The sequence below is a fragment of the Piliocolobus tephrosceles genome, chromosome 1 (genome assembly GCF_002776525.5).
Source record: "Piliocolobus tephrosceles isolate RC106 chromosome 1, ASM277652v3, whole genome shotgun sequence".
Taxonomy (NCBI): domain Eukaryota; kingdom Metazoa; phylum Chordata; class Mammalia; order Primates; family Cercopithecidae; genus Piliocolobus; species Piliocolobus tephrosceles.
Genome location: NC_045434.1, coordinates 91,537,908 through 91,561,290, shown reverse-complemented (window position 1 = coordinate 91,561,290; position 23,383 = coordinate 91,537,908). Strand labels below are relative to the sequence as shown.

At 53.0% G+C, this 23,383-nt stretch overlaps 3 protein-coding genes across 9 annotated transcripts in view; 2 read left to right on the top strand and 1 right to left on the bottom strand.

Annotated features, from left to right (window-relative positions):
• CREB3L4 (cAMP responsive element binding protein 3 like 4) overlaps nucleotides 1-4,429 on the bottom strand; it is a 7,286-nt gene extending 2,857 nt beyond the window's left edge. Inside the window, exons 1-5 of one of the 3 annotated variants that reach the window (XM_023213818.3) lie at nucleotides 3,054-3,314; nucleotides 2,756-2,926; nucleotides 2,240-2,417; nucleotides 1,756-2,002; nucleotides 1,477-1,598 (exon numbers count right to left, since the gene is read on the bottom strand). In XM_023213818.3, the coding sequence (XP_023069586.2) occupies nucleotides 1,477-1,598; nucleotides 1,756-2,002; nucleotides 2,240-2,413 (543 nt within the window). In that variant the 5' untranslated portion in view covers nucleotides 2,414-2,417; nucleotides 2,756-2,926; nucleotides 3,054-3,314. Of the gene's footprint in view, nucleotides 1-1,476; nucleotides 1,599-1,755; nucleotides 2,003-2,239; nucleotides 2,418-2,755 lie in introns of all 3 variants that reach the window. The other 2 variants (XM_023213819.3, XM_023213817.3) reach the window with 2 other exon arrangements.
• A 2,330-nt stretch (nucleotides 4,430-6,759) lies between these two features.
• SLC39A1 (solute carrier family 39 member 1) lies at nucleotides 6,760-11,262 on the top strand. Of its 2 annotated transcripts, none has more exons than XM_023213816.1 (4): nucleotides 6,760-6,901; nucleotides 7,649-7,867; nucleotides 8,045-8,175; nucleotides 9,613-11,262. In XM_023213816.1, exons 2-4 carry the CDS (start codon nucleotides 7,681-7,683, stop codon nucleotides 10,267-10,269), a joined length of 975 nt encoding a protein of 324 aa, XP_023069584.1. In that variant the 5' UTR covers nucleotides 6,760-6,901; nucleotides 7,649-7,680; the 3' UTR covers nucleotides 10,270-11,262. The 2 variants fall into 2 exon arrangements, with proteins under 2 accessions (XP_023069584.1, XP_023069582.1); XM_023213814.2 differs by having other exon boundaries at nucleotides 6,864-7,336.
• Nucleotides 11,263-11,703: 441 nt separating this feature from the next.
• On the top strand, nucleotides 11,704-23,075 carry CRTC2 (CREB regulated transcription coactivator 2). 4 transcript variants are annotated; one of them, XM_023213811.3, is made up of 14 exons: nucleotides 11,704-12,004; nucleotides 15,309-15,410; nucleotides 15,487-15,603; nucleotides 16,165-16,226; nucleotides 16,874-16,942; nucleotides 17,113-17,216; nucleotides 17,633-17,662; nucleotides 17,817-17,896; nucleotides 18,021-18,070; nucleotides 18,204-18,448; nucleotides 18,800-19,203; nucleotides 21,363-21,632; nucleotides 22,104-22,290; nucleotides 22,419-23,075. In XM_023213811.3, the coding sequence occupies exons 1-14, from the start codon at nucleotides 11,846-11,848 to the stop codon at nucleotides 22,637-22,639; spliced, it is 2,100 nt and encodes a 699-aa protein (XP_023069579.1). In that variant the 5' UTR covers nucleotides 11,704-11,845; the 3' UTR covers nucleotides 22,640-23,075. The 4 variants fall into 4 exon arrangements, with proteins under 4 accessions (XP_023069579.1, XP_023069580.1, XP_023069581.1 ...); XM_023213812.2 differs by having other exon boundaries at nucleotides 11,708-12,004; nucleotides 17,832-17,896; nucleotides 22,419-23,065; XM_023213813.1 differs by lacking the exon at nucleotides 11,704-12,004 and adding an exon at nucleotides 12,118-12,287.
• Nucleotides 23,076-23,383: the final 308 nt, after the last annotated feature.

The window sequence follows — 23,383 nt, the reverse complement described above, 5'->3', positions numbered from 1 at the left end:
AAAAAAAAAAAAAAAAAAAAAAAAAAAAAATTAGCTGGGCATGGTGGCACGAGCCTGTAGTCCCAGCTACTCAGGAGGCTGAGGCAGGAGAATCGCTTGAACCTGGGAGGCAGAGGTTGCAGTGAGCTGAGATGACACCATTGCACTCCAGCCTAGTGACATAGACTCTGTTTTTTTTTTTTTTAAAAAAAAAAGATTCTAAGATGCTTAACTTGGCTTTTGGTCCCAGCTTCGACTGCAGATTTGAAGAGAGGCTAGGACCTGGTCCCTGCCTTTTGGGTACAAGGAGTAATTTTCAGAGGAAAGGGAGGAACAGTGATCTGAGCACAGCCCCCTCTTTACCTGGCCTTGGACTCTGCCCAGCCGGCCTTGAGAAGGCATCTAATGTGATACCTCTGCTACACTGTAGCACTAGCCAGTGGGTGCCTCCTGGGCAACTGTTCCAGTGGAAACATTGCTGCTATTGCTTTTCTTCCTTCCTGTACCTATAACCAGTTGGGATTCCCAGGTGGCCTGTCCCATTTCTGTGTCCTGACCCAAGGCTGAGATAATGGCTCTGGCTAAGAATACAATGCACACAAAGTCTGGGCTTTCTCCTGAGCCCTGTCCCCAGATTCCCTCACCCCACCTTATCTGAGTTGTTGCTACCTTACCTACAAGGGTTCTCTCTCTCTTGTCCTTTCCTGCTTTTAAAATTGTTCATGTTGGGCCGGGCGCGGTGGCTCACACCTGTAATCCCAGCACTTTGGGAGGCTGAGGCAGGCAGATCACAAGGTCAGGAGTTCAAGACCAGCCTGGCCAATATGGTGAAACCCCGTCTCTACTAAAAATACAAAAATTAGCCAGGTGTGGTGGCAGGCACCTGTAGTCCCAGCTACTTGGGAGGCTGAGGCAGGTGAATCACTTGAACCCAGGAGGCGGAGGTTGCAGTTGAGCTGAGATCGTGCCATGGCACTCCAGCCTGGGTGACAGAGTGAGACTCCATCTCAAAAAAAAAAAAAAAAAAAATTGTTCATGTTGGCCGGGCACCGTGGCTTATGCCTGTAATCTCATCACTTTGGGAGGCTGAAGCAGGGAGATCGCTTGAACTCAGGAGATTCAGATGAGCCTGAGCCTGGGCAACATGGCGAAACCCCAAAACCCCATCTCTGCCAAAATTAGCCAGATGTGGCACACACCTGTAGTCCCAGCTCCTCAGGAGGCTGAGGTGGGAGGATTGCTTGAGCCTAAGACATTGAGGATGCAGTGAGCCATGACTGCACCACTGCACTCCAGCCTGGACGACAGAGTAAGACCCTGGCTCAAAAAATAAAAAATTGTTCAACCGTTCATGTCTCCTTGGTCTTGAGGCCCAATGCCACAAAAACTGGGGCAAAGGCAGTTCATCATCAGTTTCCATTCCCTCATCCCTTTGCCCTGTCTGTGTCATTACATATGTATCAAGGAGTAGTGGTTCTGGCTGACACCAAGACTTACCAGGGTTGTACAAGGCACTGGGGCTAAGGTGCCTGCTCTGGGCAAGATGTGGGCATGAGCATCAAAGGGCAGCTCACTGACCATGCAGGAATCAGGTACCATAAATGCTGGGCTCCACTGATCTGGAGTAGAAAACAGGTAGCTGGGAGAGAGGATACTTAGGGACACCCTGACAGCAGCAGGGCCTGGGTAGTGGCACAGGTTGGGTAAACCCCCTTAACCCCATGGTTAGGGCCAGTCTTGAAGGGCCATTTTCCCCTTCCCACAAAGAACACTGACCTAGCTGGATGGAGATGAGGCCTACAGTTGGCCCAGTTTCCCCCTGCATCCTCTCCAGGGCCCCTGCCTCATAGACAACCTCATAGAGCGGAGGAGAACTGGTTGCCCTGGGGGCAGGGGGACTGTCTGGACGGCAGGGGTCCTCAGAGATGCCACTGTCATTGCCAGGAGATGCTTCTGAGCAGTACACCTCATTTGGATCAATGAAAAGCTTCAAGAAATCTTCAGGCTCACTCTCTTGAAGGCCCTACAGTAGGAAAAAGTTATATATATGTGCAGGGAAGAATTTTGGAAGTCCTACCTGACATCAGCCTTATGCTTCATTTTCAGTCCTTTCACTTCTTGGGCATGGAGATAGTTATTATACAACTTATATCTATTTTCGGGGTGGTCTGTTTTCAGACCTGTCTCCGAGTGGGAGCTGAAGCCTCTTACAACAGAGTTGTGTCTCAACCCCACCCCAACTCCCACTCGTCACACTCACACAGCCATGGTCCCCACCGGACTTCCAGCCTTGCAGTCCCTGTTCCTGTAGCCTAGTCACGGGAACCTCTGGAGGCGGGCAGTGGAGTCCCAGCTCCAGGACGGATCCTGTCGAGAAGATATCCTCTGGGGGCTCCAGCCACGCGTCCAGCAGGTCAGGGATTCCGAGATCCATGCTTCTGCAGGAAGGCGTGTGAGACGGAGGGTTGCAGGAAGGGAATGATGGCTGCTTCCTACACCCTACAGTTTCTGGGCTCCTCTGCTCCCTCTTCCATTATCCCTGCTCCCCCGCCCCCCGCGCTTTCTCACTAGCAAGCCCCCTCACCTGTCCCCTGGATACTTCACCTTCAGCCCTATCCCTCAGGTTTAAACAGGCCCCCCAAGCATTACCTGTTCTGAAGAGCCCAGCCCTGTCAAGCCAGCGTAGCCCGTTGACCGCCCCAAACACACCACCTTTTCTTTCTTCCAGGATCTCGTATCCTGGACCTGCCCAGCCAAACCCCGCCCCCATCCTTACACTACAAAAGTGGGTGCCACCTTGTCAGGAGCCACGGTAGGGCCGCTGTATCTGGGAGTGGGGGACTGAGTCTGAGGGTCCACAAACGGAATTGAAGAAGTAGGTAGCCGCGCCCTTTCTGCTTCAGTTTTCTCTTAGCTATAGTAAATCTTCCCCAGGGTTTGGTGTCGCCTAGCGGAAGAATAGAAAAGGCTGTGACTGGAGCTCAGGATATTTGAATGCCTGTTCTCTAGCCCTCGCTTTTTCAACAGGGAGATCACAACAGGGTTGTAAACAAAGGCAGAAAGAGTCAAAAGACCTGCGGATTTACTGGGGCATCCTCTCGCCCACCGCGTGGCGCTCTTCTCAAAGCTGAGTCCCGATTGGAAGCTAAAGACTTAGGTTTCGGAAGGGCAGGACATCGAGCCAATGGCACTATCCTCTCAAGGCCTCCTCCTCCGTAACTGGTCGGAGACAGCTAGGCTGTTCAGGAGAGTCAGGCCAATGGGGCCGCAGTTCTTTTTTTTTTTTTTTTTTTTCTCCTTTATTCTTATTTTTGGAGGCAGGGTCTCGCTCAGTTGCCCAGGCTGGAGTGCGGTGGTGCGATCGCGGTTCCATGCAGCCCCCGACCTCCCGGGCTCAGGTGATTCTCCCGCCTCAGCACCGCGAGCAGCCGGGACCACAGGCGCGCGCCACCGCGTCCGGCCGGCGGGACTTACTTGTCAGGCGGGGATTGGGTTCCGCCCGACCAAAGGGAGGGGTAAGCGCCAGAATATGAATCGCCAGGAAGCTGGGGGAAAGCTACGGGAAACCCCGAGCAGCCTGGTTTGTCTTCGCGCGCCACGTGACTTGGAAGCTCCGGTTTCACCCAGGCGGGGAGTCAATAGCCCACTGACCCCAGTGGAACGGTGAGCCTCGCTCGGCAGGCGGCAGGCGCGCTATGGCAGGTTTCCCCGTCCGCAAGCCGAGCAGTGTGGCGTTGATGGAACCGCAACTGCGCGCACATGCTCGCTGCACGCTGCTCATTCACGGAGGGAACACCGGGCAGGAAAACTGCAACAAGTTAAAAAAGCTTTTGCGTTTGTTTTGTTGTCTTATTGTTTGCATACAGTTACCAGGAACATTATGTCCCACATTTGTATAATTTACAAAACGTTTTCATAAACATTGTTCTCTTCCTTAATCCATAACAGTTCTGAGGCACACACGGCGGGTGATATTTTGCAAATTTTACCTATGAGGAGGCAGATCCATAACTTGAAAGCGGTAATACCAAAACTCAGGGGTGATTGATTCTTTTATTTTTATTTTTAGCCTTGGTCTAATGTCTCATGGTCCAGGAATTCACTTCAAGTAAAATAATGGAAGTAAACTGATACAGGTATGGTTTTCCAGTAGTAGTGCAGAAAAGGGTAGCTGGGTGAGTAAAACAGTAGTTTGGAGTGTGAATCCCAGAACTCAAACTGCTGTTAATTATCCTTACGAAGATTTGAACGAGCTAAGAGTAAAAACAGGAACAGGGTCTAGTCAGGCATTTTCATGTTACTCATATAGTTCTTACAGCAAATAGAGCTGACAAGTTTTTGTTTTTGTTTTTTTCTCTTTTGAGACGGAGTCTCGCTCTGTCACCCAGACTGGAGTGCAGTGGCAAGATCTCGGTTCACTGCAAGCTCCACATCGCGGGTTCACGCCATTCTCCTGTCTCAGCCTCCGAGTAGCTGGGACTACAGGCACCTGCCACCACACCCGGCTAATTTTTTGTATTTTTAGTAGAGACGAGGTTTCACCGTGTTAGCCAGGATGATCTCGATTTCCTGACCTCGTGATCCACCCGCCCCGGCCTCCCAAAGTGCTGGGATTACAGGCGTGAGCCACCGCTCCCAGCCCCAATGTACATATATTTCAAAACATGTTGTACACCATAAATATATACAATTATTAGTCAGATATGACATATCTGTATGTGTATATATATGTATATATTTGACAACTATAAAGGTAGAACTTGGACCAGAGTCCAGGTTTCCTGACCCCTCCAGTCATAATTCCTTGTTAATGTTACCAATTACGAATAATTTTTTTTTTTTTTTTTTTTTTTTTTTGAGACGGAGTCTCGCTCTATCGCCCAGGCCCAGGCTGGAGTGCAGTTGTCCACGGTCTCTGTTCACTGCAAGCTCCGCCTCCCATGTTCAAGCCATCCTCCTGCCTCAGCCTCCCAAGTAGCTGGGACTACAGGCGCCCGCCACCACGCCCAGCTAATTTTTTTGTATTTTTTTTTTTTTTTTAGTAGAGACGAGTGTTTGACCACGTTAGCCAGGATGGTCTCGATCTCCTGACCTCACGATCTGCCTGCCTCGGCCTCCCAAAGTGCTGGTATTACAGGTGTGAGCCACCGCGCCCGGCCAATTTTTTGTTTGTTTGTTTTGAGACAGAGTCTAGCTCTGTCGCCCAGGCTGGAGTGCAGTGGCACGATCTCTGCTCACTGCAACCTCCGGCTCCCAGGTTCAAGCGATTCTCCTGCCTCAGCCTCAGCCTCCCAAGTAGCTGGGATTACAGGCGTCTGCCACCACGATTGGCTAATTTTTGTATATTTAGTCAGACGCGGTTTCACCATGTTGACCAGGCTGGTCTTGAACTTCTGACCTCAGGTGATCCACCCTCCTCGGCTTTCCAAAATGCTGGGATTACAGGCGTGAACCACCATGCCCAGCTCCTTAAGAAGTCTTCACATTCCTCTTTTACTTAAGGCATTACTGGGCTTCGTTTCTGGAGCCTTGTGAGAAGCATTACACTGTTCCTTTTGTTTTCTTTCTTTCTTTTTTAAAATTAATTTTCCTGTAGGAAGCAAGAGCCCATCTCCTTTAGGCAATGAAGCTTTTTTTTTTGAGGCGGAGTCTCACTCTGTTGCCCAGGCTGGAGTGCAGTGGCCGGATCTCGGCTCGCTGCAAACTCCGCCTCCCGGGTTCACGCCATTCTCCTGCCTCAGCCTCCCGAGTAGCTGGGACTACAGGCGCCCGCCACCTCGTCCGGCTAGTTTTTTGTATTTTTTAGTAGAGACGGGGTTTCACTGTGTTAGCCAGGATGGTCTCGATCTCCTGACCTCGTGATCCGCCCGTCTCGGCCTCCCAAAGTGCTGGGATTATAGGCTTGAGCCACCGCGCCCGGCCGGCAATGAAGCTTTTTTCACCTTTGCATAAAAGAATAGCTTGGACCCCTTTTTAAATTTTGTCTTTACCGTCCCTTGAGGCTAGAAGAGGATTCTCATAGCACAGGGTTGCGAGTCACGAGAATCCAGGTTGAGGAAACGGTGAAAGTCCTGAGCTGAAACAACTACCTTGGGGCATTCAAGGAACAGCAAACAGCAAGCAGACCGGCGAGGGTGGCGGGAGCCGGGCTGGAGATCAGGTGGGAAAGCTGGCCAGATGCCCGCAGGCGCGGTGCGCAGGTAGCCTGGAATGCGCTGGGGGCTCTTCCCTGGGCGCGGCTTCAGCACCCCGCATTCCGGTCCCACCACGTCCCCACCCACCTGGAGAAGGCGGAGGCTGCACTGAGTGTCATCAGTAGTCGAGAAGAGATGATTTTCAAAACATATCCTCTCTCTTTGCTTTCCCCGCTTTCCAATTCTGCTTTGTCTTTTTCCTTGTTGTGGGTGCTGGCGAGGGAAAGCAGGCAAGGAAGTTGGTGCCAAGAAGGGAATGCCTTCCCTTGGGCGCCAAGAGGCATTGACGGGGTGTCAGAGCCTTCTGAGAGTCAGATGAGACTTTGGCCCAAGGCCAGGAAGATGTCTTCAGATGTGGGCCGGAAGACTTGACAGTGCGGGGTCTCCCTCTTTTAAAAATATCCATATAATCAAAGCCTTTGTTGACCGTCCCGTCAGTCCTGCACAGATGCGCCCCAGGGCCCCAGCCCGGAGGTCCTTTTCCTAATCTCCGCCCTCGCTCTCGCTCACTCTGCTCTTGTCGCCTGCTCCGCCCGCTCCCGCTCCCGGTCTCTGATTGCTTCTAACTCACGTCACTCCCAGTCTGTCCCCGCCCACTCGGCGCTGCCATTGGCAGTCGGCAGTGGGTACGCGGCTTCTGTGGGGGAGGGGGGAGCTATGCGAGGGGGCGGGAATTCCCGACTCTAGGCCGGAAGCGCGCGGAGACCATGTAGTGAGACCCTCGCGAGGTGAGTGCGGGCTCTCCGGGACGGGGTCCAGGTCGGGCTGCCCAGGCCTCCCTGGGCCCGGGAGCAGGAGTCCCAGTTCACGCATTCTTCATCTGCTTCCCGGGATGCTGGCGGCCTCGCACCCCACCTCCTGGAGACTGGACTTTAAGGCACCGCCCTCAGTGTCGCCTCAGTCCGTCCCGGGACCGCAGACTCTTAGGGCCCCTCTCCTTGGCCATCTCCCTCTAGGTCTCAGCCTGGGGCCTGAAGCGCTTGCTCTCTACGCTGGGAAAAGGGGAACGATGGAGCGATCCAGCACCCAAACTTACCCTGTCCAGGCGACCCACGAAGATACCCATGACATCTCTGCCCAGCCCCAGCCTTTTTGGCTTCACCCACTCCGTTCGGGAGTTGGGGACCTGGCCTCTACATTCCTTAGGGGAACTCCAGCTCCAGGTCCTATTTAGAGGCGGTTCCTAGTTTCCTAGTTCGCTGGGGGCACCAGGTGAAAGGGTGATAAGATACCCATACAGCCTTTCTCAGGCCTAGGTTTCCCCCTTGCAGTCTCCCTGAATAAGTCACTGGGGAAAGAAAGTGTGAGAAGAGAGGAATGTTCCTGGTACAGGAGTAGATGAGTCACCCTGGGTTGGGGAAGGTCACAAAGTGGCTGGGGCCAGGGAGCTGCACTCTGCTGACCAGGCTTCTCCATTCCTTGCCCCATCTTCCCTTGCATGATTTTTCCCCACCCACTCTGGTCTGTCTTCCTAGGTCTGAGAGTCACTGGAGCTACCAGCAGCACCATGGGGCCCTGGGGAGAGCCAGAGCTCCTGGTGTGGCGCCCAGAGGCGGTAGCTTCAGAGCCTCCAGTGCCTGTGGGGCTGGAGGTGAAGTTGGGGGCCCTGGTGCTGCTGCTGGTACTCACCCTCCTCTGCAGCCTGGTGCCCATCTGTGTGCTGCGCCGTCCAGGAGCTAACCACGAAGCCTCAGGTAAACCTCTCCTTTTCCCCACACTCCTATGAATGCTTGGCTTAGGGAGGGCTCTGGGGCTGTGGGGAGTGACCAAAGGAGGAGGGAAAGGCAAGGGTAGCCATGGTTTGGGTTGGGGTGGTGGGCCCTGGAGGGGGTTTGTTTGCTCATTCTCCTCTGTGCTTAACCCCTACCCAGCTTCCCGCCAGAAAGCGCTGAGCCTAGTAAGCTGTTTTGCGGGGGGCGTCTTTTTGGCCACCTGTCTCCTGGACCTGCTGCCTGACTACTTGGCTGCCATAGATGAGGCCCTGGCAGCCTTGCACGTGACGGTGAGCGCTGACCTGGACATGTGACATGCGGGAGGGAAATCACACACCTCTAGGAGTGTTGGTTTGTGGAGATCGATTCATGTGCCACTCCGTGACTTTGTGGAAGGCTTTTGGCATGTGATACGAATTGTGATTTTTGGTTATGGGGCATAATTCTTTCTGTGTTCCCTCCCCCTTCCCCATTCCCTTTGTGACCCCTACATGCCCTTTGAGACAGTAAGACATTTTTTCTCAGGTGTGTGACTTTCTCTGTGGGTTCTCAGTTCTAGCTACCAGCAAGTGCTCCAAGAATCATCTTCACTCTCTCACCACTTTCCTAAAGGGCTGGAGATAGAGGTCTCTGTAGGCCTGAGAAGGATAGGAGGCGATTCCCTGGGTCCTGGTGTTGCTGACCTTTTTAGGCCTTGGCCCAAGGAAGTGGGCTGTGAGGAATGATCAAGTCCACGGCATAGGACTTGGTTTATTATAGGAAAAACTGAGGCCATTGGATAGTGGGGCAGGAAAGTCATCCTGGGCTCTTTCCTCTCTTTTTTCCCCTAAAACTGAGGAAGTAACACTGATGTAATCCTTCGTGTCTGTGACTGAGTGGCCTGTGTCTCCGTGTGACTGCGTATAAGCCTGAATGTCCTGTGATATGTGGCTCTATGTATGAGTATTTGGGGAGGTGGGCCAATGTGTGACCATTTCATGTATGTCTGCATCCGTGACTCTCAACTAGGAGTGTGACTTTGCCCCTCAGGAAACATTCTGGGGATATTTTTAGTTGTCACAGTGGGGAGGGGGATAGAGGGAACATTGTGCCTGCTGTTGGCATCTGGTAGGTAGAGATCAGAAATGCTATTAATCTACAGTGCACAAGATAGCTCCCATGACAAAGAATTATCTGGCCCAAAATGTGTTTTTGTTTGTTTGTTTTGAGAAAGAGTCTTGCTCTGTTGCCCAGGCTGGAGTGCAGTGGCACAATCTTGACTCACTGCAACCTCTGCCTCCGGGGTTCAAGTGATTCTCCTGGTTCAGCCTCCCGTGTAGCTGGGATTACAGGCATCCACCACCACACCCTGCTAATTTTTGTATTTTTAGTAAAGATGGTGTTTCACCATGTTGGCCAGACTGGTCTCAAACTCCTGACCTCAAGTGATGTGCCCGCTTTGGTCTCCCAAAGTGCTGAGATTATAGGCATGAGCCACCAAAGCTGGCCCAAAAATGTTAATAGTTCCAAAGCTGAGAAACTTTGGTCTACATGTAACACTGTGAGTGACACCATAATCTGTGTGTATGTATCCTTCTGTGTCAGTGTTACCAATTCACTCTATCTTTGTGTGACCGAGAGTAGCCCTGTATCTGTGTGGGACCTTAAGTCTGTGTAACTGGGCTTCCAGCAGATTTTGCATCTCGCTCTTCCTTCCCTGAACGTTTTGCTGCCGCTTCTGCCCACAGCTCCAGTTCCCGCTGCAAGAGTTCATCCTGGCCATGGGCTTCTTCCTGGTCCTGGTGATGGAGCAGATCACACTGGCTTACAAGGAGCAGTCAGGGCCGTCACCTCTTGAGGAAACAAGGGCTCTGCTGGGAACAGTGAATGGTGGGCCGCAGCATTGGCATGATGGGCCAGGGGTTCCACAGGCGAGTGGAGCCCCAGCAAGCCCCTCAGCCTTGCGTGCCTGTGTACTGGTCTTCTCCCTGGCCCTCCACTCAGTGTTTGAGGGACTGGCGGTGGGGCTGCAGCGAGACCGGGCTCGGGCGATGGAGCTGTGCCTGGCTTTGCTGCTCCACAAGGGCATCCTGGCTGTCAGCCTGTCCCTGCGGCTATTGCAGAGCCACCTTAGGGCACAGGTGGTGGCTGGCTGTGGGATTCTCTTTTCATGCATGACACCTCTAGGCATCGGGCTGGGTGCAGCTCTGGCTGAGTCAGCAGGACCTCTGCACCAGCTGGCCCAGTCTGTGCTAGAGGGCATGGCGGCTGGCACCTTTCTCTATATCACCTTTCTGGAAATCCTGCCCCAGGAGCTGGCCAGTTCTGAACAAAGGATCCTCAAGGTCATCCTGCTCCTAGCAGGCTTTGCCCTACTCACTGGCCTGCTCTTCATCCAAATCTAGGGTGCTTCAAGAGAGGGGCAGGGGAGATTGATGATCAGGTGCCCCTGTTCTCCCTTCCCTCCCCCAGTTGTGGGGAATAGGAAGGAATGGGGAAGGGAAGTACTGAGGACCAAAAAATTCTCTGGGAGCTAAAGATAGAGCCTTTGGGGCTATCTGACTAATGAGAGGGAAGTGGGCAGACGAGAGCCTGGCCCCAGTCCCAAGGAACAAGAGATGGTCAAGTCGCTAGAGACATGATCAGGGGACATTAGGATTGGGGAAGACACTTGACTGCTAGAAGCAGAAGTTGGACACTATACATAAGGACAGGCTCACATGGGAGGCTGGAGGTGGGCACCCAGCTGCTATGGGACAGCTATGTAGAGGTCATAAACCTAGAGTCAGTGTCCTGTTGGTCCTAGCCCATTTCAGCACCCTGCCACTTGGAATGGACCCCTCCTATTTTTCTTAGCACCTGCCCTCATATCTAGCTCCCTCCTCCCGTCTCCCAGGGGACTAGTGCCAAATGGTCTCTCCCTGCCAATTTTGGTATCTTCTCTGGCCTCTCCAGTCCTGCTTACTCCTCTATTTTTAAAGTGCCAAACAAATCCCCTTCCTCTTTCTCAAAGCACAGTAATGTGGCACTGAGCCCTACCCAGCACCTCAGTGAAGGGGTCCTGCTTGCTCTTTATTTTGGTCCTGGATCCTGGGGTGGGGCAGAAATATTTTCTGGGCTGGGGTAGGAGGAAGGTTGCTGCAGCCACCTACTGCTACTGTACCCTAGGAATATGGGGACATGGACATGGTGTCCCATGCCCAGATGATAAACACTGAGCTGCCAAAACATTTTTTAAAATACACCTGAGGAGCCCAAGGGGGACGGGCAATGCCTACCCCCAGCGTTATTTTTGGGGAGGGAGGGCTGTGCATAGGGCCATATTCTTTAGAATCTATTTTATTAACTGACCTGTTTTGGGACCTATTACCCAAATAAAAGATGTTTCTAGACATCTGTACAGTATCTGATTCATTTGTTTTGGGAAAAGGGTGGGCACGTGGCCAGCCTGAGAGGGCCTGAGTCCCAGATGTTTACAGCTGTTTTAAGATTCTTGGTCTCACTGTTTTCACTCAGGCCCCGATAGTCCCCTTCCTTGAAGATAACCAAATTTTTCCTCCTTTGTGCCTTGGTACTTCTTTCCCGGTCCCCCTCCCCTCCTCTTCGCTCCCCTCGCTCTTCCTTTCCTCTCTCTTTTCGTTCGTAGTCTCAGGACTAATTTAGAACTACTCTTCCCAGCTTACCCCTCTCAGGGAGTAGCCGAGAGGGTGGAGCGAAGTCCCCAGTTTCCGGAGTCAGCAGGGCTGCTGGGAAGTAGAGTCCGTTTCCTCCCGGTGCTGCGTGACTGGGGATGTGAAGGAGTCTCGTAAACAAACTACAATTCCCGGCGGCCCCCGCGCTCAACAGGTCAGGGCTAGGCTGGGGCCGGGTTCGCGGTGCTCGCTGAGGCGGCGGTGGCTACGGCTGGAGGAGCCGGGCCAGGGCCGCGGCGAAGGCCGCGGCTGGTACTGGAAGGGTGGCAGGCAGGGACGGGGAAGGAAGATGGCGACGTCGGGGGCGAACGGGCCTGGCTCGGCCACGGCCTCGGCCTCGGCTTCCAATCCGCGCAAATTTAGTGAGAAGATCGCGCTGCAGAAGCAGCGTCAGGCCGAGGAGACGGCGGCCTTCGAGGAGGTGATGATGGACATCGGCTCCACCCGGGTGAGGGGCCGCGCCGGGGAGCCGAGCAGAGTTGAGCAGTTACAGAGCGGAGACCGGAGAGGCGGGGCGGGGGCGGGCGTCGCAGCGAAGGAGGCGGAACGGGGCAGGGGACGCGGGCGCCGCCGTTTGGGAGGCGCAGGTTGAGGGCCGAGGGGCAGGAAGAAGGATTTTGCCGGGGGAGACCGAAACACTGGAGAGGTTGGGGGTGTAGAGGCGACTGGGGGGCCGAGTACGTGAGGCGGGAGTGGGCAGAGAGGGGAAATGGGTCCGGCGGAGGTAGGAGGTGAGTGGTCCTTGTGCATCCCTGACGGAGTCCCCTCGAGGACGCTACTGAAGCATGCCTGGTATTGGGGTATGGCCTGGGAGGAGGGCTGCTTGCCTGTAACCTGGCTCCTCTGAGTTTGTGATCTCCTCCAAACTGGTCCCTCTGCCCTCTGCGCTTTGGTGCCCCCGGGAAAGGGCCCCTTGCGTGGTTTGAACGAGCGGTGCTGTGTATAGTGGGGCAGGAAGTCCCCTCCTGCGTCCCGTCCTTTTGCTTCCTTTTTCAAATACTTCTTGTGGTTTCCTGACGTGAATGAAGGTGAGGTCCATTGCTTGGTGTTTTGTCCTGGCCTCCTTGGAGGAGAGGTAGGGTTTTGAATCCTAAAACTGGGTAACCGTTCGACCATAAGTTGTGTGGAACTCTGTGGTTTGCTGAGCTTTCTAGGGAAATGGCTGTTTTGTGGGTCCGTGTGTAGGGTGCCTTGGAGGGTCTTCTATGTGTAGGGAATATTCATTCCTAGAAAGTTCTTGAGAGAACTTTCAGGCCTCTGCCAGGCTGCCTCTGAAGCCCCCTGGCCTTGATTTCTTGCTTTCCAAGGCTGGATGTCAGAGGGACCAAGGGGTGGGAGTCCGCCTAGGTGGTATGCAGTCTTAATTTAGGGACACATTCTTCTAAAAAAAAACTGCAATAAGGATATTGCAGTGATTCCTCATGGCACAGAGCTAGAAGGAATTGAAGGGTTGATGATGGAACGTTACTACATCTCTAGCCTTTTTCTGCTGGTCTGACTGTGGTTGCATCTGTGACTGTGACTCTGGTTGTATTTTTGTGTGTATCCCCCTTGACTCTGTTAGTCTTTTTTTTTTTTTTCCTCGTCCTTTCCCCTTTGAGTCTCTAGGGACTATGTGCCCTAGTTTGTGGGAGTCAGAAGTTAGGTGGGGAGGCAAATCTGGGAGGGTGTCTGTGCATGCATGTGCACACTTACATGCATGTGTGTGCATAACCCACTGTAACCACTGTGAGGATTATGATCTAACTGTAGATTCCTCCCCTTTAGGAACTTTTTCATCATGTTGGGGACAGAGACAGGAAGATGGGAGTCTGATCTTGATAGCGTGAGGCCCTGCCCTCAAGACTGTGATTCTAGCAGAGGCACGGTGGGATCTTAGGGCTTCTATGTGCAAAGAAAGGCTGTGCGAAACTCAAAAGCTGGGGCTTCTCTTTATGGTGCCTTGATCTCTTAAAAGGCCCCCTCTACCCACCTTGCTCCTATTGGTTAATTTCTCAGCTACACAGAAAAGTCTAGTGGGCTTACATGACCAGGGGACCAAAAAGTCTAGAGCTAGGGTCAAGAGATCTGGGACTCAGCCTGTTATCTGGCCAGGTGGGAGGGCTCATTTGAGCCAGAGATGGTCATGGGAGGCTATACCACTGAGAGACTGGGGTTGCCATATATGTTGATAGTGGTCTTGAAGTGGTCCAGAGGTCAGCACAGTGCCCACTGAACTCACTAGGCTGACCTCCTGGAACAGAACGTCAGTTCTGATGTTGGCTTCTGTACAAGACTGTGACCCTGGAAGCTCTTAGAACTTGCCCCTCCTCAGCTACCCTCCTCCCCATGGCCTTGCCCTGGGCCTGTTTATTTGGCTGGTGGCAGGGGCTGAGCCTTGGAAATAGATGCTCACCTCTCACAGAGATAGGATATCTGTACACAGGCTAAATCCATGTCAGGCTGTCTGACGTCTATGCCAGACATATCTCCCCAAAGTGAGGCTGAGACCAGGAAGATGCCTCTGGCCCATGCTGGAGTGGGCTACTGCTCTCTCTCCACCCTCTTCCTCCAGGCTTCCCTGCCAATTCAGGAGCCTTAGGAGTCAGTGGAAGAATGTCCCTTGGTTTTGGTGCTGTTTTTCTAGCTAGGAGAGTTGTCATTCCTTAGATGTTCTAGTTTGGGAGGTGCAGGCTTTGTGTAGCCTTCCTGAGGCTGGACAAGTGGCAGAGCCCAGAAGCCTGTGCTCTCCAGAATGGGAAGGAAAAAGACTGGCAGTAATGGCTCTGTGACATCCACCTGTAGCCTTCCTCTTAATGTCCCAATTAATCCTGGACGCATCTAGAAATAAAGCAGAGGTTCCTACTAGGCACTCTCCCTTGTGAGTAGCCCGGGGGCTCCTGGCAGCCCCTCAGGAACTCTGCTTAGAGTGATGCCAAATGAGACAGGTCCTGAGCAGAATATCTGTCTCTGCCTGGCAGGATGATGTCAAACAGTAGTGATATCATTGATGAGGGCAGTCTGCAGATGGGCTCTGGTGGGTTATTTGCACCAAATCTCAGTGGACCTTTCAAACCCCAACACTGGCCTTTTTTCTGGCAGATTATTTCTTTATTTTTATTTACTTTTTTTTTGGAGACATGATCTCACTCTGTCACCCAGGCAGCTGGAGCAGAGTGACATAAACACGTCTCACTGCAGCCTCTACCTCCCAGGCTCAAGTGATCCTCCTGTAGCAACGGAGTCTCACCGTGTTGCCCAGTCTGGTCTCCAACACCTGGGCTCAAGCGATCCTCCCACCTTTGCCTTCCAAAGTGCTGGGATTACAGGTGTGAGCTACTGTGCCTGGCCTAGATTTTTTTTTTTTTTTTCTGAGACGGAGTCTCGCTCTGTCACCCAGACTGGAGTACGGTGGCGCGATCTTGGCTCACTGCAAGCTCTGCCTCCCGGGTTCACGCCATTCTCCTACCTCAGCCTCCCGAGTAGCTGGGACTACAGGTGCCCGCCACCACACCCGGCTAATTTTTTGTATTTTTAGTATAGACGGGGTTTCACCATGTTGGCCAGGATGGTCTTGAGCTCCTGACCTCGTGGTACACCCACCTCGGCCTCCCAAAGTGCTGGGATTACAGGTGTGAGTTACTGTGCCTGGCCTAGATATTTTAAAAGCAGTGACAGCAGCAGCATATCCTGGTGACAGAGATGGCAAGGATGACTGAAGGAAATAGTGCTCAGGACCTTCCTGACATTCCCACTTGTTCCCCATGTCTCAGTTACAGGCCCAAAAACTGCGACTGGCATACACAAGGAGCTCTCATTACGGTGGGTCTCTGCCCAATGTTAACCAGATTGGCTCTGGCCTGGCCGAGTTCCAGGTGAGTAGACACCAGCCAGGGAGGAGTGGAGGTTCTTTAGGCTGCTTCCTCTGCTGACTTCTGTCCTTTTTGGCAGAGCCCCCTCCACTCACCTTTGGATTCATCTCGAAGCACGCGGCACCATGGGCTGGTGGAACGGGTGCAGCGAGATCCTCGAAGAATGGTGTCCCCACTTCGCCGATACCCCCGCCACATATCCTTCACAGGGGACTTGGGAGTGTCTGAAAGGTAGTGGAATGGGGTTCCTCAGGGACTTATAGGAAGCACTTGAAGTGTTGTGCAGTCCCATCCTTCTCCTGGAGCTCTTCTTTACCCAGCTTCCCTGAAAACAACCATAGCTCCTGCATCAGCACCTGCTCCTGTGATAAGGAGTTTTTGCTCCTGAGGCTGTGCCCCCTGTGTCTGGCTGGCTCTGGCTGTCTTCACATCAGCTTGCTGCCAAAGGCAGCCTTCCTTGTCTCTTGCTAAAGGAGATTGCGTCCCTTCTCCTCACATTTCTGAGTTTTCAGTCTCAGAGACATGTGTACCTGTATCCTCGAAGTCCTGCCTGGACATTCTCCTGGATTTTTTCAGCCCCTTTAGACCTGATTCCCTTCTTCTCTTCCATTCTTTGATCCTATTGTTGTCCCTTATAGATGAGGAGAAAGGTATGTGTTTCTCAAAACAACTTATCTGCTGCCTCCACTGTTCTTTCCTCATCTGGCCTCTATCTCATCTGTCCTCTCTACTTTTTTCCTTAACTGGTGCTGTTCACATTGACAGCTCTCCCTACAGTCCTGCCTACTTATCTCCTCCCCCAGAGTCTAGCTGGCGAAGGTAAGTGTCCAGGGCAGGCAGAAGCTCCTGCCTACTCTCTGACGTGTTTCTGGAGGGAGCTGCCCCTTCTGGGTTGGGGCTGGGATTACTGGGCTAAGGTTTCAACAGTACCTCTTCCTATAACGCCAGGGCTGAGAGAGGTGGAGGCAGTTGGAGTAGGTGGGTCAGAGTCCAGCCTTGGCCATGTTGACACGAGTGGTCAAGCCTCCCAGTCCAGCCAGCGCAGAACCAATGGGAACCGTAGCCAGCCTGGGGTGTGTGTGTAAGGGGGAGGGGAGAATGGCAGAGGGACAGGTGAAAATGGCGACCTTCTGTCAAAGGTGGGTGCAAGATGTAGTACTCTGGCACTTTTAGATTCTGAAACTCTCCCCTTGTCCATCTCACCTTCAGTGCTCATACCCAGAAGAGCTGCTGGGCCCCAAGATTCCCATTCAGCTGGTCCTGGCAGAGAGAAGTTTCCATCTCTCTTAGATTGACTGGGGGAGGGGTCAATCATAAACAGGAGAAGAACCAGAAAGAAAAGGGGATGATCTGGGAGCTTAGCCATCTTCATTTCCATCTTGGCTGCCCCACATTTTCCAACCCCTCTGCCCACCTTCTTGTCCACTGCCAGCCTTCCTCCTCATGACTTTGTTTTTCTACCCCAGGACGATGCCCTGGGGCAATTTCCCTGCAGAGAAGGGGCAGTTGTTTCGACTACCATCTGCACTTAACAGGTGATGGCCTTTGCCTTCTTTAGGCCACATCTCCTCTTATCTGTAGTTTCTGGGGCCCTGCTCCCTCACCACCCCCCATTTCCAGCCCAGCTAGTGTTTCCCTTGCTGGGCAGGGCTTAGGGACCAGGAAGACTGTCACTGGTGTCAGCTCATTCCTGCTCCCCCCATAGGACAAGCTCTGACTCTGCCCTTCATACAAGTGTGATGAACCCCAGTCCCCAGGATACCTACCCAGGCCCCACACCTCCCAGCATCCTGCCCAGCCGACGTGGGGGTAAGTGGCCCTGTCCCAGGGTTGGGAGTAACCACGGAGCTATTTATTTATTTATTTATTTATTTATTTGAGACGGAGTCTCACTCTATCGCCCAGGCTGGAGTGCAATGGCACGATCTCGGTTCACTACAACCTCTGCCCTCCGAGTTCAAGTGATTCTCCTGCCTCAGCCTCCTGAGTAGCTGGGGTTACAGGTGTCTGCCACCGTGCCCAGCTAATTTTTTTGTTTTTAGTAGAGATGGGGTTTCATCATCTTGGCCAGGCTGGTCTTGAGCTCCTGACCTCGTGATCCACCCGCCTCAGCCTCCCAAAGTGCTGAGATTACAGACGTGAGCCACCATGCCTGGCCTCCATGGAGCTATTTAAAGCAGGTAGGCAAGTGGGCACTGCAGCCAACGCCACTGTATCCCTTGCAGGTATTCTGGATGGTGAAATGGACCCCAAAGGTATGTGTTCCTCACTGCTGTGGGTACTGGATGCCAAAGAATTTCTGGGCTGGTGTTGGGATTGTGTGCAGGTTCAGGGAGCAGGACTCCTTCCCACCTGCTTCTGCTTCCTGTCCTGCCTTACTGGCTCTTTCTCCAACTCTCCCATCACCAGTCTTTCTCTTTCAAGTACCTGCTATTGAGGAGAACTTGCTAGATGACAAGCATTTGCTGAAGCCGTGGGATGCTAAGAAGGTAGGTGGAGGCCACCGGGTGTCACCCACTAGTGTCTCTGCTATCCCCTTGCCATGGGGCAGGCCTTGCAGGGTTCTCCACTGAGCACTGTCCTCATTTTCCATATTCTTCCTTCTTTCCTCAGCTATCCTCATCCTCTTCCCGACCTCGGTCCTGTGAAGTCCCTGGAATTAAGTAAGTACTCCCTGAGGTTGGCTGAGAGTTGGGGGAAGGAAGTACAGGGAGATGTAGAAGACTGATCTCTGCTGTTCCCTGACCACCGCACCCCACTCCTATTTACATCTTTCTTTTTTTCTCTTTCCCCTAGCATCTTTCCATCTCCTGACCAGCCTGCCAACGTGCCTCTCCTCCCACCTGCCATGAACACGGGGGGCTCCCTACCTGACCTCACCAACCTGCACTTTCCCCCACCACTGCCCACCCCCCTGGACCCTGAAGAGACAGCCTACCCTAGCCTGAGTGGGGGCAACAGTACCTCCAATTTGACCCACACCATGACTCACCTGGGCATCAGCGGGGGCATGGGCCTGGGCCCAGGCTATGATGCACCAGGTGAGTGGCTGTCCTGGCCATGTGCCCACTGGGTGCTGCCTGACTGGAGGGATGAAGGGGAGGGTGGTTTGAGCCCCTGAGATCCTGCTGTGACCGCCCACACCAGCCTGTCACCTCTGCACCCCAGGATTCCCTCACGGCAGTTCTCAGCCAGTGATAACTGGTAGGTGTGGTGTTTCCTAGAAAGAAGAGGAAGGGCAGCCCCCAGATGGGCAGTGCTGTCAGGGATAGAGTAGGGAGGACGTTGTGTTGCTGCTTTCATAGTCTGGTCACTGCTACCCATTCTGGGTGGAAAGGGCCCAGTTCCCATCAGTAATGTTGGCATCTCTGGTTTTTTGTCTGTGCCTGCAGGACTTCATTCACCTCTCAGCCACCCATCCCTGCAGTCCTCCCTAAGCAATCCCAACCTCCAGGCTTCCCTGAGCAGTCCTCAGCCCCAGCTCCAGGGCTCCCACAGCCACCCCTCTCTGCCTGCCTCTTCCTTGGCCCGCCATGCACTACCCACCACCTCCCTGGGCCACCCCTCACTCAGTGCTCCGGCTCTCTCCTCCTCCTCTTCCTCCTCCACTTCATCTCCTGTTTTGGGCGCCCCCCCTTACCCTGCTTCTACCCCTGGGGCCTCCCCCCACCACCGCCGTGTGCCCCTCAGCCCCCTGAGTTTGCTCGCGGGCCCAGCCGACGCCAGAAGGTCCCAACAGCAGCTGCCCAAACAGTTTTCGCCAACAATGTCACCCACCTTGTCTTCCATCACTCAGGTATGCGTGGCTGCCTTCCCTGCATGTCTGTCTCCCTTCCCTTTTCTCCTGCCATGTTGTTTCCCTCCCACCCTCCTTTCCTCAAATACCTACTCTATACCCCTCCCCTTCCATTCCTCTGTCCTCCACCTGCCCCATCTTTTATCCATCTTGTCTCCTCTTGCTTCACAGTGCAAACACAAAAGCTGTGGTTAAGCATTTTTAGTTTCAAATCCTGGCTCTACCTCTTACTAGCAGTCACCTTGGACAAGTTATTTAATTTCTGTAAGCCTCAGTAGTTTCATTCTAAAACAAGGATGGTTCATGAGGATCAAATGAAATAACATACATAAAATACTTAGCACCACATATAGCCCAGGTATATGTTTGACAAATAGTAGCTTACCCTTTCCTTTTATTTGCCTCCTCTGTTCCTATCCATTTCGTGTCTGTCTGTTATCTGATGCCCCTATCCTGTCCCATCTCCTCCCCTGTATCCCCTCGTAATTTCATAGAATTTGTAGAATCAGGCCGGGCGCGGTGGCTCAAGCCTGTAATCCCAGCACTTTGGGAGGCCGAGACGGGCGGATCACGAGGTCAGGAGATCGAGACCATCCTGGCTAACACGGTGAAACCCCGTCTCTACTAAAAATACAAAAAACTAGCCGGGCGAGGTGGCCGGCTCCTGTGGTCCCAGCTACTCGGGAGGCTGAGGCAGGAGAATGGCGTGAACCCGGGAGGCGGAGGTTGCAGTGAGCTGAGATCCAGCCACTGCACTCCAGCCTGGGCGACAGAGCAAGACTCCGTCTCAAAAAAAAAAAAAAAAACCAAAAAAAGAATTTGTAGAATCAGAGAATCTCCTGCTGTGGAGCCCAATCCCTTCACTTAATAGATGAGGAAAGTAGGACCTAGAGGGAAAGTATCTTTTCCAAGTTTTCCCAGCAAGTTAGGGAGAGTTGAGACTAGAACTTGAAACTCTTAGTTTAGGGCTTTTTCCACAGAGATGAAATTCTTAGCCCTTGTCTCCCTTCCTATCCTTTTCTTTTTGTTCGCTATCCCTGCTCCTCTTTTCTTTCATCCAAATGTTCTTTTCCCTCTCCTCTGCCCAACTTTTCCTCCTTCATTGCTATCCCTGGAATGTGTGTTCTGTGTTCCATCTTTACTCAGATCCCCGCTTTTGTAGGAAAGACTGAGGCCAGATTAGCAAGGGCTCTGTTCCCAGAGTGTGGAGTGAGCTTGACTTCCCTTCCTTTATTTCTCCTTTTCCTTCCTTCTTCTCCCACTCCCTCGGGCCTCTTCACGGCTATAGAACAGCAGTTCTCAACCTTAGTTCCTTATTTACTAACAATAAATAGTTCAAGTACCAAGGTTTAAGAATGGTTTACTTCTAAGGCTGGGCACAGTGGCTCATGCCTGTAATCCCAGCACTTTGGGAGGCCAAGGTGGGAGGATTATTTGAGCCCAGGAGTTCAAAACTAGCCTGGGCAATATGGTGAGACTCAATCTCTACAACAAATAAAAAATTATCCAGGCGCAGTCGTGCACGCTTGTAGTCCTGGCTACTGGGGAGGCTGAGATGGGAGGATCACTTGAGCCAGGAAGGTTGAGGCTTCAGTTCCAACTATGATTGCACTATGGAGTAGATTTAAAATTACCCCTGTGTTAGCCTCACTATATCACTTTCATTCTGGTATGCACTTTTTTTTTTTTTTTTTTTTTTTGAGACAGAGTCTCACTCTGTTGCCCAGGTTGGAGTGCAGTGGCGTGATCTCGGCTCACTGCAACCTCCCACTTCCTGGGTTCAAGCAATTCTCCTGTCTCAGCCTTCCGAATAGCTGGGACTACAGACGCCCGCTACCATACCCAGCTAATTTTTGTATTTTTAGTAGAGACGGAGTTTCACCATGTTGGCCAGGCTAGTCTCAAACTCCTGACCTCAGGTGATCCACCCACCTTGGACCTCCCAAAGTGCTGGGATTACAGATATGAGCCACCACACCCTGCCAACTAATACCCATTTTTGAGTAACTGCACTCAACCCCAGGGATGCCAGTGAGAATGTAGAATGTTGTCACATTTATTTTGGGAGTGGTTGTAGCTAAAGAAGGTGGGAAGCCCTGACTAAGTGTTCTTGGGGTATACACTGAGCGGTAAGCTTCCCTCTTTTTACTTCTTTTCAGGGCGTCCCCCTGGATACCAGTAAACTGTCCACTGACCAGCGGTTGCCCCCATACCCATACAGCTCCCCAAGTCTGGTTCTGCCTACCCAGCCACACACCCCAAAGTCTCTACAGCAGCCAGGACTGCCCTCTCAGTCTTGTTCAGTGCAGTCCTCAGGTGGGCAGCCCCCAGGCAGGCAGTCTCATTACGGGACACTGTACCCACCTGGGCCCAGTGGGCACGGGCAACAGTCTTACCACCGGCCAGTGAGTGACTTCAACCTGGGGAATGTGAGTACTCAGGCTCCTTGCTTAAAAGCAGGGGAGGGGGTGAGGGTGGGTCCATGGGGCCTGAATGGCATGGCTGGTGCACTGTGAATGGGGAGATCTAGGTGGGGTGGGTGGTGGGGAGATCTTGTCTCCCTGGAGGTAACATAGTACTGCCAGCTTGGGGCTCCTCTCTTCCTGCGTTTGACCCTACTCCTGCCCCTCTATTTCTGCTCAGCTTGCTCTTTGATGACTTCTGCCTTGACCCGTTCTCTTCCTGGCATGCACATGCTCTGGCCCAGCAGGTACGGTGCCCATACTTACTTCGGGCCCCGTGCTCGCTTCTGTCGCTCTGCTTGCTGCCACCTCCCTCTGTCATTGCCTCTGTTCCTGGGGTGGATGAAGGTTTCTGGGCAAAGGGGATATGTTAGCAGGGCTAGGCAGGATACCAGTTCTAAAATCCTACTTCCTCAAGATTTGTCTGTATGTCCATAGCTGGAGCAGTTCAGCATGGAGAGCCCATCAACCAGCCTGGTGCTGGATCCCCCTGGCTTTTCTGAAGGGCCTGGATTTTTAGGGGGTGAGGGGCCAATGGGTGGCCCCCAGGATCCCCACACCCTCAACCACCAGAACTTGACCCACTGTTCCCGCCATGGCTCAGGGCCTAACATCATCCTCACAGGTGAGTGGGGGTGGCTGGTGATGGGAAATGGAAGGAGGGAATGACACATTCACTAATGAGTAGGAGATTGAGGGGTCTTGGAAAAGTTTATAGGACATGGGGTCCTCACCTATCTATTCTACCCACAGGGGACTCCTCTTCAGGTTTCTCTAAGGAGATTGCAGCAGCCCTGGCCGGAGTGCCTGGCTTTGAGGTGTCAGCAGCTGGGTTGGAGCTAGGGCTTGGGCTAGAAGATGAGCTACGCATGGAGCCACTGGGCCTGGAAGGGCTAAACATGCTGAGTGACCCCTGTGCCCTGCTGCCCGATCCTGCTGTGGAGGATTCATTCCGCAGTGACCGGCTCCAATGAGGGGACCTCATCACCATCCCTCTTCTTGGCCCCATCCCCCACCACCGTTCCTTTCCTCCCTTCCCCCTGGCAGGTAGAGACTCTGCTCTCTGTCCCCAGATCCTCTTTCTAGCATGAATGAAGGGTGCCAAGAATGAGAAAAAGCAAGGGGTTTGTCCAGGTGGCCCCTGAATTCTGCACAAGGGGTGGGCCTGGGGGAACTCAAGGGAGGGCCTAAAGCACTTGTAACTTTGAACCGTCTATCTGGAGGTCAGAGCCTGTTGGAAAGCAGGGGATAGAGAGGAGCCCTGGAGGCAGGGCTTGTCCGGATGCCTAGGGGTGGGCAGTGCCAGCCCCTCCTCACCACTCTTCCCCTTGCAATGGAGGAGAGAGCCAGAGTGGATACTATTTTTTATTAAATATATTATTATATGTTAATAAAAAAATATCAAACCCTTGGTGTGGTCGGTTCTTATTTGGGGCATGGCTGGGGATCTAGGGAGTTACAGGGCCATGGGTCTTTTTATCTATTAGGCTTTTTGCATCTTCTTAGCACCACTGTGCTTTGTGGAAGGGCCCGACAGCCTCGGAATTTGTACCCAGCATGGACGTAGGCTTCCCCTACATGTAGGGGAGATCACTTCATGTGCCCTCCTGTCTGTCCAGGGCCCTGCTGCAGCATCAGATGGGGGCTTTGACTGGTCAAATTATTCCTCTTCCTCAACCCCAGGCCTGGTAGTGAGGGGGTGAGGAGGTGATTGCTGG

What these genes read in the sequence shown, in the direction of transcription:
- SLC39A1 (XM_023213814.2), top strand. Translation starts at nt 7,006, where the DNA reads ATGCTGGCGGCCTCGCACCCCACCTCCTGGAGACTGGACTTTAAGGCA. An exon ending in TAGGGGAACTCCAGCTCCAG is followed by an intron (nt 7,337 to 7,648) that starts GTCCTATTTAGA and finishes CTGTCTTCCTAG; the next exon opens with GTCTGAGAGTCACTGGAGCT. An exon ending in AGCTAACCACGAAGCCTCAG is followed by an intron (nt 7,868 to 8,044) that starts GTAAACCTCTCC and finishes ACCCCTACCCAG; the next exon opens with CTTCCCGCCAGAAAGCGCTG.
- CRTC2 (XM_023213811.3), top strand. Translation starts at nt 11,846, where the DNA reads ATGGCGACGTCGGGGGCGAACGGGCCTGGCTCGGCCACGGCCTCGGCC. An exon ending in CTGGCCTGGCCGAGTTCCAG is followed by an intron (nt 15,411 to 15,486) that starts GTGAGTAGACAC and finishes CCTTTTTGGCAG; the next exon opens with AGCCCCCTCCACTCACCTTT. An exon ending in GCCTAACATCATCCTCACAG is followed by an intron (nt 22,291 to 22,418) that starts GTGAGTGGGGGT and finishes TTCTACCCACAG; the next exon opens with GGGACTCCTCTTCAGGTTTC.